The sequence below is a fragment of the Equus caballus genome, chromosome 1 (genome assembly GCF_041296265.1).
Source record: "Equus caballus isolate H_3958 breed thoroughbred chromosome 1, TB-T2T, whole genome shotgun sequence".
In the NCBI taxonomy this organism is placed as follows: Eukaryota; Metazoa; Chordata; class Mammalia; order Perissodactyla; family Equidae; genus Equus; species Equus caballus.
Window position 1 is genome coordinate 3,349,087 of NC_091684.1, and position 17,754 is coordinate 3,366,840.

A 17,754-nucleotide genomic window follows, 5' to 3' on the forward strand; every position below is an offset into this window, starting at 1 on the left:
AGTGCTGTCCCGGTAGGAACGCAGCCTGCCATGGTCCCCGGGTCTGACGTCAGCCTCGCATAGTGTCCCTGGTGACTAGAGATGTCAAAGGGCACGTTGGGCATCTGTCATGCCCTGTGACCCTGCCCTGATCACCTGCCTATGTTGGTAAACCATACTCCAACTGGAAACACTGGCATCTGTGCCTTCTTTGTATGGTCAGTGGTCGGTGTTGGCCAGCACGTGGTGGCCTCCCACCCTCTGCCTTTAGCTGAAACTGCTCTGCGCCCTGGGGACGCCTCTTGGGTCAGGGCCTCCTTATCTTCACACTGTGTTGTTTCCTAACAAGAACCAATTCTCCAATTCTCCCAACACGTGCGGAGTATCCTACAGTTCATTCAGTCTGACGCCGACTCCTGGAGTTAGCCCAGACCCCACAGGCTGAGCGCTCAGTCCCATAAGACTGCCCCACTTCAGACTCATCACAAATGGGGCCTGGGGTCACCTGCATTTCTGCCTGGCTGATTGCAAATTTGGAACCTCCCGCAACCTCCCCTCAGGTTTGATAATTTGCTTGAATGACTCACAGAACTTAGAAAAGTGGTTTACTTATGATGATGGTTTTATTATAAAGGATACAGCTGAGGAACAGCCAGATGGAGAGATGCACAGGGGAGGTACGGGGCAGGGCAGAGCATCCCTGCCCTCATCAGGTGCACCGCCCTCCCAGGACGTCCACGTGTTCCCCAGCCTCGAAGCTCTCAGGGGGCTTCGGGGCTGTTTCGTCACACAGGCAAGATTGATGACATTATTGGTCAAGTGACCCAACTCCATCTGCAGCTCGCCTCCCCTCCCTGGAGGTTGGGGGCTGGGGCTGAAATGCCTATCCCACCAATTCTGTGGTTCGTCTTTCTTATGACCAGCCATCTTCCAAGAGTCACTGCCTTAGATGAACTCGGGTGTGGTCCAAGGGGCTTGTTATAAATAACAAGCTCCTATTACTCAGCAAATTCGAGGGCTTTGGAGTTTGGTGCCTGGAATCCAGGACAAAGACACTGTTTATTTTTTTTTATGCCACAAATGCTATTTGGGGTCTTCAACAATAAAGTTTTAACACTCTCTCAAATGTGTCTCTGAGGCAGGCTCACTTTACAACGAATCCCATTGAGGGGAATTGGGATAAACTCAGACAAGCATGTGGCCCTGTCCCATGGCCTCGGTGGTGCTCTCCTCAGGGGATTGTACAGTTGGGCCCTCGGATCTGAGTTTCACTTTCCGTGGTTTCGGTACCCACAGTCAACCAAGGTCTGAAAATATTTGATGGAAAATTCCAGAAATAAACAACTTATCAGTTTTAAATTGCACGCTGTTCCGAGTAGCGTGATGAAATCTCACGCCCTCCTGCCTGAGACGCCATGTCACAATGCCTTTGTCATTCACCCCACTTCGTGTCATCATGTGGGCATTGTGCCATCTTACATCACCACAAGAAGAAGGGTGAGCACAGTACCATGAGGTATTTTGAGAGAGAGAGACCACATTCATGTAACGTAACTTTTACTACAGTGTATCATTATCATCTGTGTTATCAGGTTGACTGTCACGGCATCGCAGTGGTTATGTTCAGGTAACGCTTGTTTTACTTAATAACAGCCCCAAAGCGCAAGAGTAGTGATGCTGGCAAGTTTCTACAGTCTATAGTGATAATGGTTCTATTTTATTGTTAGTTGTTGTTAGTCTCTTCCTGTGCCTAATTTATAAGTTAAACCGTATCATAGGTATGAATGTATAGGGAAAACATAGCGTATATAGGATTCGGTTCTATCCGTGGCTTCAGGCATCCCCTGGAGATCTTGGGACATATCCTCCGTGGATAAGGGGGTACTACCATACTTATGGAAGACATGACCTTGAGCACTAGAACCTTCTAATTGGTAAGCCATGTTTTTTCTTCCTCGATATTGCCATGTTACAGTGCAATATGCTGAATGGGATCCGGGAGCTCACACTGTCCCTCGGCCGTCGCCACCATCTTGATGTGGGTTGCCTGTAAATTATACACCAGCACGAGCCCTGCCTGGGCTTCCGTGGGTGGAGCCTGCTCTCTGGCCATCTTCTCCCTGACTCTCCAGCAGAATGGGGCAAGAGGCCCTTCAGGAGAGCCAGCTGGGCGATGGCACGGGTCATCATGCCCCCGAGAACAGCTGATGCTGGCTCGCGCACGGAGGAGCTCCTCTCCATGGGGTGCTCTCTGAATCAGAGTTAGGCCTCCTGGATGGACTGTGCACTGTTTCCCCGAGGTGATGGAGATGCTGCCAAGGCCTGCCCTGTGCTCCTTGTTTTCTGCTTTTCTGACTCAATTCCTCTGGAAGGAGAGTTTCTTGGCTTTGTTGAGCAGCCTTGGTTGAGGATGTGAGTGTTGAAAGACTCCACTGTACCTTACAGGCTGGGTTTGCCTTTCATGAGAAGTGGAGGAGGGACTCTTGGCCTTACAGGATGAAGGGGCAGCCGCCATACTGGCTTCTTCTGTGACTTCATTCCCCGACTGAGAAGTGACTTTGCACGTGACGGGGTCTGACATCCTCATCAATCTCGGCGTCACACATATGGAAACCTCAGTAACAACACACTCTACTGACTCCTGACGCTGCGATCTGCCACCAGGAGAAGGGCTGCTCTGCCCTTGGGAGCTGTGCCTGTTTCACTCAATTAGCTCAAAGCGTGTCCCGCCAGCTCCGTTCTTGGGGGTCTGCTGGTAGTCAGCCGTAGCTCAGAGTCCACCAGGTCTCAGGGAGACGAGGAGCAGAGAGACCCACTGGAGGTGCAGGAAGGCCAGGACCACTGGCTCCATCCTCTGTCATCCTTGCCGGCCACCTACCTGCATGTTAGGACATCCCAATCTGCTCGTGGCATGGTAAGGATGCCCTCACCCAGATGGGGAACGTTCCAGAGGCAGTGGCTACCTTGAACTTTCTGATAAGCAAGTCCTCATGGTGATGTGTTGCACATGGAAGTGCCTGATAAGAATGGTGGGAAGTGAGAGGTGTGCTCCCTGACACCAGCAGGTCTTGTGGGCAATGTCAGCTGCAGTGGTCACCAGAGGAGCACACACAGTCACCAAGGGGCCCTGGTGTTTTCACTGAGTGAGCCTCTACTTCTTATGGCCAAACGCCCAGAACTCCCTGCCCATGTGTCAGGGAGTCTCGTTCTTCTCCTTCCTTGGATGGTGCGTTCTCTCCACAGTGTCACTTGTCAGTCAAACGCTGGGCTCTGTTCCCGCCTAGGGGAGCGGACTTCCCCCTGGGAGGGAAGAGTGAGGGCCCAGGCTTCCAGCTCAGGTCAGATCCGAGAAATAGACCCTTTGCCTATAGAACCAGAGCCTTAACTTCAGACCAACATTCTCCTAAGAAAACTTAGGATTTCTAGAGGCTTCTAGAGGATTCAGTGTAGGCAGGGGGTCCAGGGGTGGGGGGTGGGAAGCAGGCTGGGCTAACATAGGCCCAGAAAGGATTCCTCCTGATCATCACAGAGCTATGTGGGGTCATTCTGGAATCCCAACACTAGAAAGAAAAGAACTTTGAAATCTACTCAAAACATGGAGAATGGAAATCAAAATATTCTGACTGTGTTAATGTTTTCATTGTACATGCCCTGTGACCCTGCCCTGATCACCTGCCTATGTTGGTAAACCATACTCCAACTGGAGACACTGGCATCTGTGCCTTCTTTGTATGGTCAGTGGTCGGTGTTGGCCAGCACGTGGTGGCCTCCCACCCTCTGCCTTTAGCTGAAACTGCTCTGCACCAATTTTTAGTAAATTGGAGAAATTGAGTGTTTGGGAGGACAGCAGGATAGACTAAGACCCTAAATATGTAGTTGTAGGGAAGAAACTTGCTTTTCAAGGTTAACACTTTTGCTCCGTGGAAAGCATACTGGGAGGCGGGAGAGCTGTATAAATCGCTGTTAGGTGATGAGGAAAGAGAGTGCTTTTCTCCTTGTTCTGGGCGGGAGCTGTTCTGTGCACGAGAGCTAACCGGATACATATGGAATGCCCGAAGCACGCGCGTGGGTCCTTAATTATCCTTAAGTATGTAGGATTCTCATGCTGTTCTATTGCCAGGGGAGATGACCAGATGCATAGCCTGCCTGAAGGTGTTCGTGTCACATGCAGACCTGCAGACAGGCACAGGCAGTGCCCTGACGACGGGGGAAATTGGAGGAGGAGCTGCTGCCTGTCCTCGTCTCTTGACCCATGTCAGTTCAACCACTAAAGATGGTTTCAGAGTCCAGAGTAATTCCTTCAGACAACTCTGCTATTCAGAAACTCATTTAGCTTAAAACCTTTGGGAAATTGTAAGGATTCCGTAGTCTGAAGCATAATATTTTAAGAAGAAAAAAGAAGAGGAAGACCATATATGAACTTTCATAAAAAGTGGTATCCTGTCCACCTCAAAATGGAAGACTGGCCTTGGCTCACAGCAGGAGCTGCAGTGGGATTTGAACTACACTCATGCATCACTTAAGGGTGGGGTGCTATATGGGACCGATCTCATGGGACCACCGTCTTTGACCGAAACGTCATTATGCAGCACATGACTGTATGTTTTCAAATATCTTGTTTTCAGATATGTTAATACTGGAATAGCATTGTTTAGTCTCTGAAGAAATTTTTATTTCTTCTTCTTTTTTTTTTCCTATAATTTGGCTTTCTACCCAAATGGCAATTTTGGGAGAATTAAACTACACTATTATTGGGAGATAATTAAAATGTTTTTCTTGGAGTTGTTGAAGATATGGGAAAATTTCAAAAGTAATTCTTCAAGTGTAACATCCATGAGCTTTTGGCTTAAATAACACTAAATGCCAATACCAATGAATAATTAGCATTTTAAAATGATTTTAAAAACTGTAGATTTACAAATAATTAGCTATTTTCTGTGAAATTAAAAGAAATGAACATTGGGGATGGCCCCGTGGCCGAGTGGTTAAGTTCGCGCGCTCCGCTGCAGGCGGCCCAGTGTTTCGTTGGTTTGAATCCTGGGTGCGGACATGGCACTGCTCATCAAACCACGCTGAGGCAGCGTCCCACATGCCACAACTAGAAGGACCCACAACAAAGAATATACAACTATGTGCCGGGGGGCTTTGGGGAGAAAAAGGAAAAAAATAAAATCTTTAAAAAAAAAAAAAAGAAATGAACATTGATTTTAGAATTAAATTATTTTCCAAGAAATCAAGATTGGTGTAGTACAAGTTTTATGTCAGTGATCTATTAATAACAAACCCAAGTCCTTTTTTTTTTGTTTTTTTTGATATTGGCACTTCAGCTAACATCTGTTGCCAATCTTTCTTCGTTTCTTTTTCTTTTCTTCTCCTTATTCTTCTCCTCAAAGCCTTCCAGTACATAGTTGTATATTCTGGCTGTAGGTCCTTCTAGTTCCACTGTGTGGGATGCCGCCTCAGCATGGCCAGACGAGCGGTGACAGGTTTGCACCCAAGATCCATACCAGCGAAACCTTGGGCCACCAAAGCAGATTGCACAAACTTAACCACTTGGCCACAAGGCCGGCCCCCAAAGTCCTTTTTAAAATGACTGGGGAAGGGGGGTGGCCTCATGGTGTAGTGGTTAAGTTTGCCTGCTCTGCCTCAGTGGCCCAGGGTCCACAGGTTTGGGTCCCAGGTGCAGACCTAGCACCACTCATCAAGCCATGCTGTGGGGGCATCTCACATACAAAACAGAGGAAGATTGGCAACGCACATTAATTCAGGGCCAAACTTCCTGACCAAAAAAAAAAGTCTGAGGAAGAGAGAACACTGTGCTTTAAGAAAGAGGAGGGAAATGCTGCATCAATCAGAAAACTAACAGTCTCAGAAGGAGCCACAGCCCAGCACAGCTGGTTCATGTTCCATCCTAAGAAGGGAAGGCAGTTAAAATGCAGGGGCCGCAGGAGCATTATCTAAATGACCACGCTGAGTGATTACCGCGTTAGTAACTTGCGTCATCACTGAGAAGCCAGTGGCTGTTGTTAGATTTCTGCCTTGGAGGTGGGAGGGTGGGCAATAATTCTATGCCCACTAAAGACAAAAAGGGATGTACTTTTGGAGAACTGTTGTACATGTTAAGCACGGGTGACAGTCTTTTGAGCAGCTGACTACTGTTTCAAAATCCTTGTACTCCTTGGTCCTCCTGATTGTATGTTTAAGAGCATAACATAACCTTTTTATTCTGACTTTATTCAACATTTTAGCACTGTTGATGACATTGATGACATCTTTTTATTAATTCATCACTATTAATGTATTGAGTATAGTATTTTAAAAGTAGGTCCTTTAGATTTTTCTCAATATGGACATGTTTGACTTTAAAAGAATACATATGGAAGATGTGTTCTTGGATGAAGTTGGTGGAACTTTTTCAGACAGGAAGGAAAATTTCCCCAAACATGATACATATGAATGCCTTTCAACGAGAGAAGGGTGATTAGAAGTTGTGGTTGTGAAGACAGACGCGGGGCTGGTCGCATCAGAGGACATCTATTTTTCGTGTACAGTTACATGACCTATAGTCGCACCAACTGAACTCAGACCACGTAACGGCACTCTTCTTTGAATACAAGTCACTGAAGAGAAGCCAAATGTCACTCTATCCTCTTAGCACAATTGAGCCTTTCATTATGTCAACGAAGGCACAGGTGAGCTATTACTTGTTGGGGGAGGAGATTCTGTTGTAAAAATACATGTCAGAGAGGGTTAGTTAAGGCAGATGGAGGCAGGTGCATGAGGAGGCTGCCATTTAGATCCACATTTACGAGGCCTCCTGAGGTGGCGGCTCCTTGAACAAGTGTGCTGCTGATCAACGCCAATCCAGCTCTGCTCTTGGCTTATTGTTGTTAGTCTCCAAGTGGCCTTGCTTTAATCCTGAGACAGCCATGGGCCACTGCTGGCCCCTCGCCTTTGTCAGGCAGGTTGGTGATTCTGTCCCCCTCTGGCTGGGCAGGGAAATCAGCGCTCAGGAATTCACTGCGGGGAGAAGCCCCCAGGCTTTGAGGAAGCCCGACCTGTGATGAATGTAAGAGCGAAGGATGTGGCATTTTGAATCTCCATAAAGGCAGATTCTTCTGGAAGCCCTCAGCCATGGTCCGATGGAGTTCCCTGGAAGGCTTTTGTTCCATGAAGTCAATCTGGGGGTCCTGGGCTGTGTTCTGATGTTGAAAACAAGCCTCTGGAGGGTTTTGTGTCTTCTCTCCACAAGGCTGGAGCCCCCCGCTGCTCCCCCTGGTCACTGCTGGCATTTTTATGCTGCTCATTATTTAAAAATTGGAAAATAAGTTTACATGCACTAACTAAAGATCGATGGATAAAATCTTTCAAGAGTTATTCAGAGACATAGTGATGGTCTTCAGAGGCACAGATACGTGAACACAGGTCTTGTTGAATTCTCATCATCAGCTGAAATGTCCTTTCACTGGGTGGCACCCACGCCACCCAGTGTGCTTGATGACCGTCTGTCTAGAATGGCATTGCAACGTCACAGCCTGGCCAGCCTCCGCAGAAGAGATGGCGAGTCTCCCCGATCCTGGAGGGGAGAGCTCTGAAACCAACACGGAGCACACGGAGCACCTCCCCAGGCACAAGCTGCTCCGGCACACAACAGTCCATTTCTGTGGCTGGTCGTTGTCCGTGTCTTGAGTGGCAGGCAGAATGTCTGGTCATCTGTGTGTTCCTCATTAAATAAACATTGTTGATGGTGGGCACTGTGGCCAGAGGTGGTTGGGTTGGAGGATAGGCATGGGGTGTAAAGAAAAACATGCTCCTGTGTGTGTCTCCCGCTCTCAAGACTCCACACCCTCCACTTCCGACTCAGGATGTGTGGGTTTTCCACACGTCTAGCAATTCTTGGACCCAAGCTGGGGATCCTACAATTTCACTCAGTTCTGGAACTAGCTACGGGGAGACAGCATCAGACTCCACAGGTTAAGGGCTCAATCCCACAAGACTGCCCCCATGTGTGCTTCAGACCCCAACTGGGAGTCACCTTGCTGTCACTGTGCTTCTGACCAACTGGCTGGACAGCAGTCCCCCTTACCCGAGGGGGATACGTTCCAAGGCCCCAAGAGGGAGCCTGAAACTGCAGGTAGTGCTGCATCCTATATATACTGTTTCTTCCTATATATACTTACCTACGATAAAGTTTAATTTATATTAGGCCCAGTGAGAGGTTAACAACAATAACTAATAATGAAATAGAACAATTATAACCATATACTGCAATAAAGGTTCTGTGAATGTGCTCTCTCTCTCTCAGAATGTCATATTGTACGAATTTAATGCCTTTTCCAAAACTTCTGCAGTTCAAGGTCTGACAGCAAACTAGCACGAATTTCTTTTTCCTTCTTCACGATTTCCTGGACAGAAGATTCGTTCTTACCGTAGATCTTAGCAACTTCAGCATACAATCATTTTTTTCTTTCCTTATTAAGTCTAGAACTTTCACTTTTTCACCTAAGGGAAGCACTTTACGCTTCTCTTTGGCATACATATCCGAATCACCAGCATCACTACTCTTGCGCTTTGGGGTCATTGTTAAGTAAAATAAGGGGGACCTGAACACATGCACTGTCTGGATACCAACAGTCTGTCTGAGAACCTAATGCTAAGTGACTGACGGGTGGGGGCGTGTTCAGCCTGGACACAGTGGACAGAGGGATGACTCCCGTCCCAGGCGGGATGGAGCACACAGCTCGAGATTTCATCATGCTACTTAGAACAGCGTGCAGTTTAAAACTTATAAATTGTTTATTTCAGGAATTTTCTATTTAATATTTTCAAACCACAGTTGACTGCAGGTAACTGAAACCATGGAAAGTGAAACCTCGGATAAGGGGAGACTACTGTACATCGGAGTTTCCAATGACCCCCTCCTTGGGTTCAATTATTTGCCAGAGCAGCTCACAGATCTCAGGAAAACAGTTTACTTACTAGATTATCGACTGGTTATAAAAGGGTATAACCCGGGAACAGCCAGATGGAAGAGATGCATAGGGCACAGCATGGGGAAGGGCGAGCTGCTTCCTTGCTCCCTGGGAGAGCGCCACTCTCCGGAATCTCCACCTATTCACCAGCCCGGAAGCTCTCCAGAACCGTCCTTTGGGGTTTGATGGAGGCTTCAACACATAGGCTTGACGAGTGAATCATTGGCCATTGGCGACTAACTCAACCTCCAGCCCCTCTCCTCTCCCCCCTCCCAGAGGTCAGGGGGTGGGGGACTGAAAGTTGCAAATCTCTGATCACATGGTTGGTTCTCCTGGGGACAGCCTCTATCCTCAGGTGCTTTCCAAAAGTCACCTCATTAGCATAAATCAGGTGAGGCTGAAAGGGACTTGTGATACCCATAATAGAAGACACCCATTTCGCCTTTCTCTCTCTTGCTCTCAACACTTAGGAAATTCCGAGGGTTCTAGAAGCTCTGTGCCAGCAACAGTGAGGAAGACCAAATATCTCTTTCTTCCTAGACATCACAGTACCCCAGGAGGAAAGGTGGGGAGGAGCTCTCTATTCTCTCCTCCCTGAGTCTTTGTATCTGCAGGCCCCACGCCCCCTCACCCAACCCACCCTGTGGACCAGGACAAAGATGGGAGACAAAGATGGGGAGAATGCGGAGAGGGAGATGTCCACCTGAAAATAAAGAGCCAAAATGCAAGGCAGTGAGGCATTTATTTTGGGATCAAAGAATTGCAATCCAGGGAGCACGGATTCAGGTAGAAACCCAAATAGCGTTCCCATTACAGGAGAGGGGCTCAGGGATTTTATGGGAAAAAGGGAGGAGGAGCTGATTTGCATTAAAGAAGAGTTCATTGGCACTCCATGAGGTAAGGCTGGGTGTGTACTTCATAGATTGGCTTGAGAATTGGTCATCAGGCAAAGGCTAGACTTGTACTTCATTGATTGGTTAGTGATTCGGTCATCAGGAAAGTCTGGTTTCATCACTCCTTACAGACAGAATATTCTCGTCCTTACTTCTTGGAATATTGGTGGTTTGGGCCAGTTGGGAAGATAAAGAAGACAAGACATGCATGGCAATTCCTCTGAAATGGTAGCTCTGGCTCTATTTTAATGTGATTTCACTCATGTCATCTTTCACAGAGAACAGAGCAAAGCACACAGACGCTGCCTCTTTGATTCAGAGACCTCGGCCCTGGGGATGTGACCCAGTGAATGTCAGGCTCTGTCCTCCTCAGGATGCTCCTCCTGGGTCAGGCATGCAGGGGCAAAATTCAGATGGAGAGATGGACCCAAAAAGTGTCTTTGTGTGTGGGGAAGGGGGGGCGAGGCACATACCTCCTCTCCCCACTCGCTGAGCTCAGTCTTAGAGAGAGAAGCAGAAATGTCCTCCACGCTTGGAGCTTATAAACATTGGGGTTTTGCTCTGTGAAGGCGGCTGTGAGAATCCTTTTGTACAACAAAGCAGCAACCCCAGTTTTCATTTTCAGTTTCTGGTAAAATCCAGATCTTTGCATATTGGGGCTGCTGAGTGTGGATGTTTTTGTACCAGACTTAAATAACTCTGATGCACTAATTATATCCTCTGGGATACGGGGACAGTTAAAGAGAAGAGGGACTATGGCAGCCATCCAGAAATTATGCAGCGTGATTAAAGGAGGGGAACGTATACATATTACTTAAAATGTGCATAAAATGATACATAAAATTAATTTTGCATGCTACAGCTGGCTCGGTCTAGTTGAAACCAACCGTAACAAGTGGATGGGCAGACTTCTCTTGGGGAATCGCGTTTATTTACCCTGCCACTGGCTCTTTGGTTCCATTGCGCACGCGCCCCCACGGCACAGGAACGGGGTTCTTTGTAGCCTGGATATAAATGTGCCCCGTGTTAATTGTCGTTGCTGCTCTCTCCCGGGTAATCATCCCCTATTAAGTCCCTAATTAGCTCCACTCTTCCCTTGCTTTAGAAGCTTGGTGGTGGAAGTTGGGGAGTTGTGACTATTTCCTCCACTTTGGGGCGTTCTGGGTGCTGGCTCTTCCCCGCGGCGGGGATGTCGAGTGGGGGTGTCTGGACGCAGCACCAGCAGCTTGCAGAGTCAGCGTATCCCCAAAGCAGCAAGTGATTAACAAAACAGATCCAGGATCTGGGAGAATTGGGTCAAATACCTCCCCAAATGTAAAGGCTTTCTTAAGTTAACAGCATCGCCTGGAACCAGCAGGAAAAACACCCCAGGAACCCGTGAGAAAATGAGCTGCGTTCACCGGCTGAAGGACGCCTGGGGCCTCATCGTCACGGGAGTGTAGTGGTGGCAGTGCCATGTTTGGTGGGATCAGGTCTTGTCTTTGAAAAACCAAAGTGCAGGTCATTTAGGGAAGGGAGTGGGGGGGTGGGGCAGGTGTCCCAAGCACAGACACTGCCTGCTGTCACACCTGTTGGAAAGTCTTCAGAATACTTAGTCCTTCCTCCCCTTTGGGGTTTGTCGTGAGACAGCTTCCCCAGAAGCAGTGTCCGGGATGGCGCTGGATGCCTGTGAGTCAGGGAGGAGGGCTTCCCGGGGAGCAGGGAGCAGGAAAGAGGGCAGGAAGAGACTAAGTGAGGATGTGGTCTCAGCTGGAGGCCGAGCCTCATGCGCCCTGGACCATGAACTGCACCATAGACTTGGCCCACCCTCCACCCCGCAGGCATGCGGGGCTGCAGGCTGCCCCGGGGGGGAGGCATCCAAGTGAGGCAGCCACTGGCTGAGCACAGTTGTCTAAGGAAGGTGCAGGTGTAAGTCCAAGGCAGCCCAGCTCAGCGAGCTGAGGGTGGGTGCACCTGGCTGTGAGGTTGCTCAGCAGGGAGGGGGCACCAGCACTGACCGTGACTGCGATCCTGGCACCAAACTGGAAAATTAAGAGAAAAGAAGAATAGACGCTAAAATAAAAGTTGGAAGGGGCTTCAGAAATCATCTGGGGACCCTAGTCCACCACCCTTCTTTTAAAAATGAGGACACTGGGGCCGACCCGGTGGTGCAGCGGTTAAGTTTGCACATTCCGCTTCTCAGCAGCCCAGGGTTCGCCGGTTTGGATCCCGGGTGCAGACATGGCACCGCTTGGCAAAAGCCATGCTGTGGTAGGCGTCCCATGTATGAAGTAGAGGAAGATGGGCATGGACATTAGCTCAGGGCCAGTCTTCCTCAGCAAAGAGGAGTATTGGCAGCAGTTAGCTCAGGGCTAATCTTCCTCAAAAAGAAAAAAAAATGAGGACACTGAGACCCTTGCAATGAATTCACTGCCTGAGTTGTTGTAGACCCAGAGGGCAGAGCTGCTCTGAGAGGTAAGCCTCCGAGCCCCCAGACTCCTAGCTGAGTGCTCCCTCCCTTCAGTGGCTCCAGAGGAGGGAGCAGGTTGGTCAGCCCTGGGATGAGGCAGTTGGCACCTGAGTCTCGATGCCCAAATCACTGATGTGTGTGTGTGTGTGTGTGGAGGAGCCGTGGGTACAGGATGACTTCCTGCCAGGGACATGGAACCTCTTGGATCCATCAGCTGCGGCAGGACCAGCAGAATCTGTTCTTTGTTCTAACAGGTGAGGGGAGGGCTCCCTGGAGACCTTAAAGGTCCACACAGCAGCTCTTAAATCTTAGGTGGATAGACAGGGAGGCAGGGAGCCAGGGAAGCTTCTAGAATTTTCCAGCCATGCCAAATGCAGTCAAACATCATGAAAAAAATAAATAGTCCAAGCCAGACTGGCTGCCAGGAGCTTTGGTCTTGGAGCTGTTTTTCCAGCCAAAGCCCAGTCAAAGAAGGCGCCTGAAGCCTGCGTGTGGGGTGGTGGCTGGCCGCCTCTGAGCATCCGAAGGCTGATTCTAGGCATGGCACCGTGAGCGGGTGGTGCTCAGGCTCTGCTGCGACAGCCCTGCGCTGCTGGTCTGCTTCTTTCTTATGACATTAACCACAGCCGTTGTCCAGTTGAAGCTGGAAGCAGAGCCTGCCTTCAGGACAAGAAAACCGCTCCCCACAGTCCTCAAAAGGTGCAGGCCGAGAGTGGGGTCCTAAGAACAAGCGCTGGGTGTTGCTGAGGAGCGCGGCCTCCCAGCCTAAAACGGAAGCATTCCATCAGCAGAGCTGCGTCTGTCCGTCCCAGAGGGGAGGAGCCGAGTTCCTCTGTCAGGGTTTATGGTCCCTGCTAGCCCAGAATTCTGGGTGAATTGTGCATAATTACAGCACAGCGTAGTTACCTTCAGCTCTATACTCAATAAGCCCTCCCCGCTTCCTCCTCAGCTCTGCTCAAGGAGCGCAGCTCCCAGGCCGGATTGGTGAGGCGCCCCCTGCCCAGGCACGCTGGGGGCAGAGGAGGACTCCACCACTAGGGTGGGGGTCCGGTTCCACTTTGCCTGTCTTGCCCCTGGACTTCCAGCCCCAAGCACAGGCCTGAGCAGTGCCCCTGTGGGCCCACGGGCTGTCCTGCCTCTGATAAGAGTGGGGGCCCTCATATCTGGCTTCGGTTTTCTCTTAGCCAAGGAATGTTAGAATAACACAAATCTGCATTCCAACTCCCACCAACCAGATGTTGGAACTGAGGCCACATGGGGTGAGGGGAAGCTCTCAAGGTCACCTGAAGGTCAAGGGCAGGTCTAGAGCTGGCAGGTGTGTCAGTCAGGACAGTCTTCTTCCACCTGCGTTGACCAGGCCTGCGATGGCCAGTGACTGCGGGCACAGTTTTGCCATCACTGCTGGCTGGATGCAGGTCTTGATGCTGGCACCCAGGACCCAGAGGGACCAAGGGTGAACTCTGTTGACTGGTCTACCACAACCTCAGAGGCTTCAACTGCACACGTGGATCATCTCACAGTTCTGGAGGGCAGGAGTCCCACGTGGTCCCACAGGACTAAAGCCAAGGTGCGCAGGGCTGCTTCCTCCTGGAGGCTCCGGGGGAGAATGTGTTCCTTGCCCTCCCAGCTTCCAGAGGCACCTGCGCTCCTCAGCCCGCTCCTCCGTCTTCAAGGCCAGCAGTGTAGCATCTTCCAGGCTCTCTCTCCCCCGTGTGTGTGTCTGTGTGTCTGTCTGACGTCTGCTTCCATCCTCTCCTCTCCTTCACTGCCTCTGACACTCCTGCCTCCCTCTTCCTCTTACAAGAACCTTGTGATTACAGTGGACCCACCTGGACGATCCAGGGTGACCTCCCATCTCAAGATATTAGCTTAGTCACATCTGTGAAGTCCCTGTTGCCGTGTAAGGTCACACATTCACAGGTTCTGTGGATTAAGATGTGGACATCTCTAGGGGCCATCGTTCTGTCTACCACACTCATGAACTTGGCCTGGGCGGGGTAGTATATCTGACAGACCACCTCAACGTCATTTCTGGGAAGGGTGGTGGTCTGCCTAGAGTTCCCTTAACAGAGGAGTCTGTCCCAAGCCCTGTTCATGGCCCCTGGAAAGCGTCTCTCTGGGTTGGGTATGGAGATTCGGGGGTGGCAGTGATTTTCTCTGTGCAAAGCAGAGTGGCCTTTGCTGGCCCAGATCCACACCGACAGCAGACAACCATGTGTGTCTGACTGGGTGAGGTAGAGGCCAACATAGTGCCGGGCAGGCAGTCCCCCAATTGGTCAGAGGTCCTGCCTCCGAAAAAAATGAACAGCCAGAGGGCTGGGCACACAGGGGCTTTTCCCACCCATTCCCACAGCATCTGAGGAGACCAAGGAGAATCCTGGAGCTGTCAGGACCCTCAGAGGTCACTGGGGGAAGCTGAGGCCCAGGGAGGGGAGAGGCGTTGCCCGAGGGAACCTTCTGGAAGGCCCAGACCAGAAATGGGCCTTGATGCCAGCACAGGGCCCGTTCTCTGCACCATCCTGAGATCGGTCATGGGACAGAGCTTGAGCCCGAGGCCAGCCTCGTGGCCTTGAGTGGCCGTGTGCCTTGGGATGCTTTGAGGCCAGATCTGAATTCCCGCACGTTTCCGCCTTACAGGCACGCACAGTCCTCAGGAAGGGGTCCCTCTTTCTTTTGTTTTTCTTCACTATTTTTCCTTTTCAATTTTTTTTCCTCTCTGATAGCTTTCCACAGATAAGGGGCCTTAAAAATGCATATTATTCTTTCAGAGATTTTGGATTCCTATATATGAAAATTCAAAGCTTAAGTCATTGCTCTTCTGAAAACCAGCTGGGGCAGGAGGGTGAAGTTGCTAATCAAAGCAGCCCATTGCTATTCTTGCTGCTGGCGAGCAGTGAGCTGTGGACCGTGCATCCTCCGTGGCTGTGAAACCCCGTTGCACACGCTGTGCTTAATTGGGAAGTTTCCCGGGAACCACTCTCAAATTACTAGGTCCCTGAATCCAGGGCCAGAGGCGCCCTGAACACTCAGGTTCTGAGTTGGAAGTACATTAAAACAGAGACTCTTGGTGTCCGGGAAGAACTCCCACCTCCTGCGGGCTTGTTAAGCTGCTTGCTTTGCTGAACTTTGGTGTCCTTACTGGTATAAGGGCGGGCAGGGTAATAGCTACCTGTTAATCAAATGAGAAAAAATATAAAAGATCTGTAAAGGACCCTGAAAAGCCAGACATGACCATTATTATTTATACTTTACATAAATAACCTTTGCAAACCTGTTGATTTCAATCATGATGGACTTTTTGAGTTAGGATGCACATCAATGATTTTTGAACTAAGTATCTTTGAGGGTAACTAAGATGAGTTTCTCACCTCAAACAGGTGTGTGGTCTGGACGGGCGACGACCGTGTTTTCTTCTTCAACCCCACGATGCAGCTGTCTGTCTGGGAGAAGCCCGTGGACCTCAAGAACCGCGGGGACCTCAACAGGATCATCGAAGACCCGCCCCACAAGCGCAAGCTGGAGGCCTCACCAAGTAACTAAGAGCTGGGCTGTTTGCGTTCACTTTCATGAGGGTTCAAATTGTATATTCCTAGTGAACATGAAAGGGAAGCTTGTTTATCTTGGTTATGTTGGAAACTGAGTTTTAAGGAATCGTGTTCACTATTTCAGAATTTAGTAATTAAGTTTTTATGGCATTTTCTGCAGAAACATCAGCTTCTGCTTTATTCTTGCATTAGGTAAAGTTATTAACTCAGAGAAGGCCTTTTATTCCGTCAGCCACTGGAAACTTCCTTTCCAGCATTGTCATTAGCCAGCCTTGAATTTTTGTTCCAAATGTCTATGAACCTCACTTGAGGGACCAGATGTACCCAAATGGGAGCGTGCTTCCTTCCACCTCACTCGTTCGCTTTAGAGCCTTGGCTGAAACCCATCCATTGTCTATTTGAAGGAATGCTTGAATTCAGTGGCGTCACGGGCATGGAGACAGAAAGGATTCCTCTCAGCTGTAGAGGAATGGAATGCTTGGCAGAGACGAGCTGTTTCTGACGATGCCCGTGGAAATCTTGTTTCCCGGGAGTCAGAGAAGAACGTCTAACATTTTCAGAAAGGATCCTTTACGATTAGATGTAATATATTTTTTATTAGCTGCTGTGTCGGGAAAGCCCCACTCCCTTGGCTAAGCTGGAGAAATTTGAGATCAGGAGCTCTCCCCGACCTGAGATGCACACGTTTGGCTGCAAGGCCGGGAAATGGGATCCTGACCCCTTGAAAGAGGGTCTTTGTTCTATTTTTGTGGAGTGTTTTATTAGGTTTGTAATGATATTTTTGATTCCACATTATATAACACAAGATGACATCAGCCCACATTTTTCATCAAATCCAGAGGCATTTGACTGGAACTTTAGAAAACGGTATTATAAAAATTTTCTTAACACTTTTAACAGCACTAAGAGAAATGGCAAAGATTGCTCTTGCAAAGCTCAAAGCTCATAGTAGTCTTTTAAGATTGAGAGATGACAGGTTTAATATGTTTATTTCACTTAAGATAACAAGAACATTCTCCAGAGAGCTTGCGTCCACTGATGTTGGGAAAGAAAAATGTTCTAGGTGCATATTTAACTGGATCTCTAAAAAACTTAGCTGTATTCAGGGACAATAAGAATTGGGTTTTTGATTTCGTTTCCTCCTTTGATCAAGTGGCATGCATGTTTAAAAGGGATATTTTGTGTATCGAAAGAAGGCTTAAAAGAAAAAAATCCTCATAGGAAACCGCCTCCCAAGTTCCTTCCTCAGAGACAGGAGATGCTGCACAACTCAGGAATATCACAAGACCTACAAGTCCCAGGAGGAGCACTAAGGCGCAATTTATCACGGCAGTGATTTTATTTGTTTGGAAAAAGACAAATAACGCAGGGGATTCCTGCTCCTTTCTTTAGCTCACTTTCTTGTAGATAATTGGGTACTGTTCCTTCCTCTTTTTTCCCAAAGCATTGGTAGGACTGAGAAGAGAGGAGCTCATGGGCAGTCAATGCATAGCTGCTCCCCATGTCTCTCCTTTGGATCAAATCAAGCCAAGTCTGAGAGAAATGGAGAGGTGCCCCCAGACTGCCCACTGAGTCATCTGCCGGGTCGACGCTTGTGAGGACCGTCGGAAGAGGACAGTGGTAAAAGATGAACCGAGGCATTAAAACTTTGAAGAGTTTATCTGAGCAAAAATGAGTTAGAATTAGGCAGTGGCAACCTGGAAGTGGTTAGGGGCGCTCCACTGGTGGGAGCGTGGAAAGACTTACGTAGAGAAGGTGGGAAGCAGAGAAAGGAAATGATTGTGTGGCCACAGCTTAAAGCCTCGTTGGCTGTGTGAGATGGGTTGTCCTCAGTGTTCTGATTAATTTCGGACCTTGAGGCTTTTATAGGCTTCGATTACACTTTGCTTACGTAGGTTGTCAAGGCATTGTCTAAT

At 49.1% G+C, this 17,754-nt stretch overlaps 1 protein-coding gene across 1 annotated transcript in view; it reads left to right on the plus strand.

The window, feature by feature from the left end:
- TCERG1L (transcription elongation regulator 1 like) overlaps positions 1 to 17,754 on the plus strand; it is a 223,242-nt gene that overhangs the window by 150,681 nt on the left and 54,807 nt on the right. Inside the window, exon 7 of the mRNA NM_001433644.1 lies at positions 15,671 to 15,825. Within this exon, the coding sequence (NP_001420573.1) occupies positions 15,671 to 15,825 (155 nt within the window). The remainder of the gene's footprint in view (positions 1 to 15,670; positions 15,826 to 17,754) is intronic.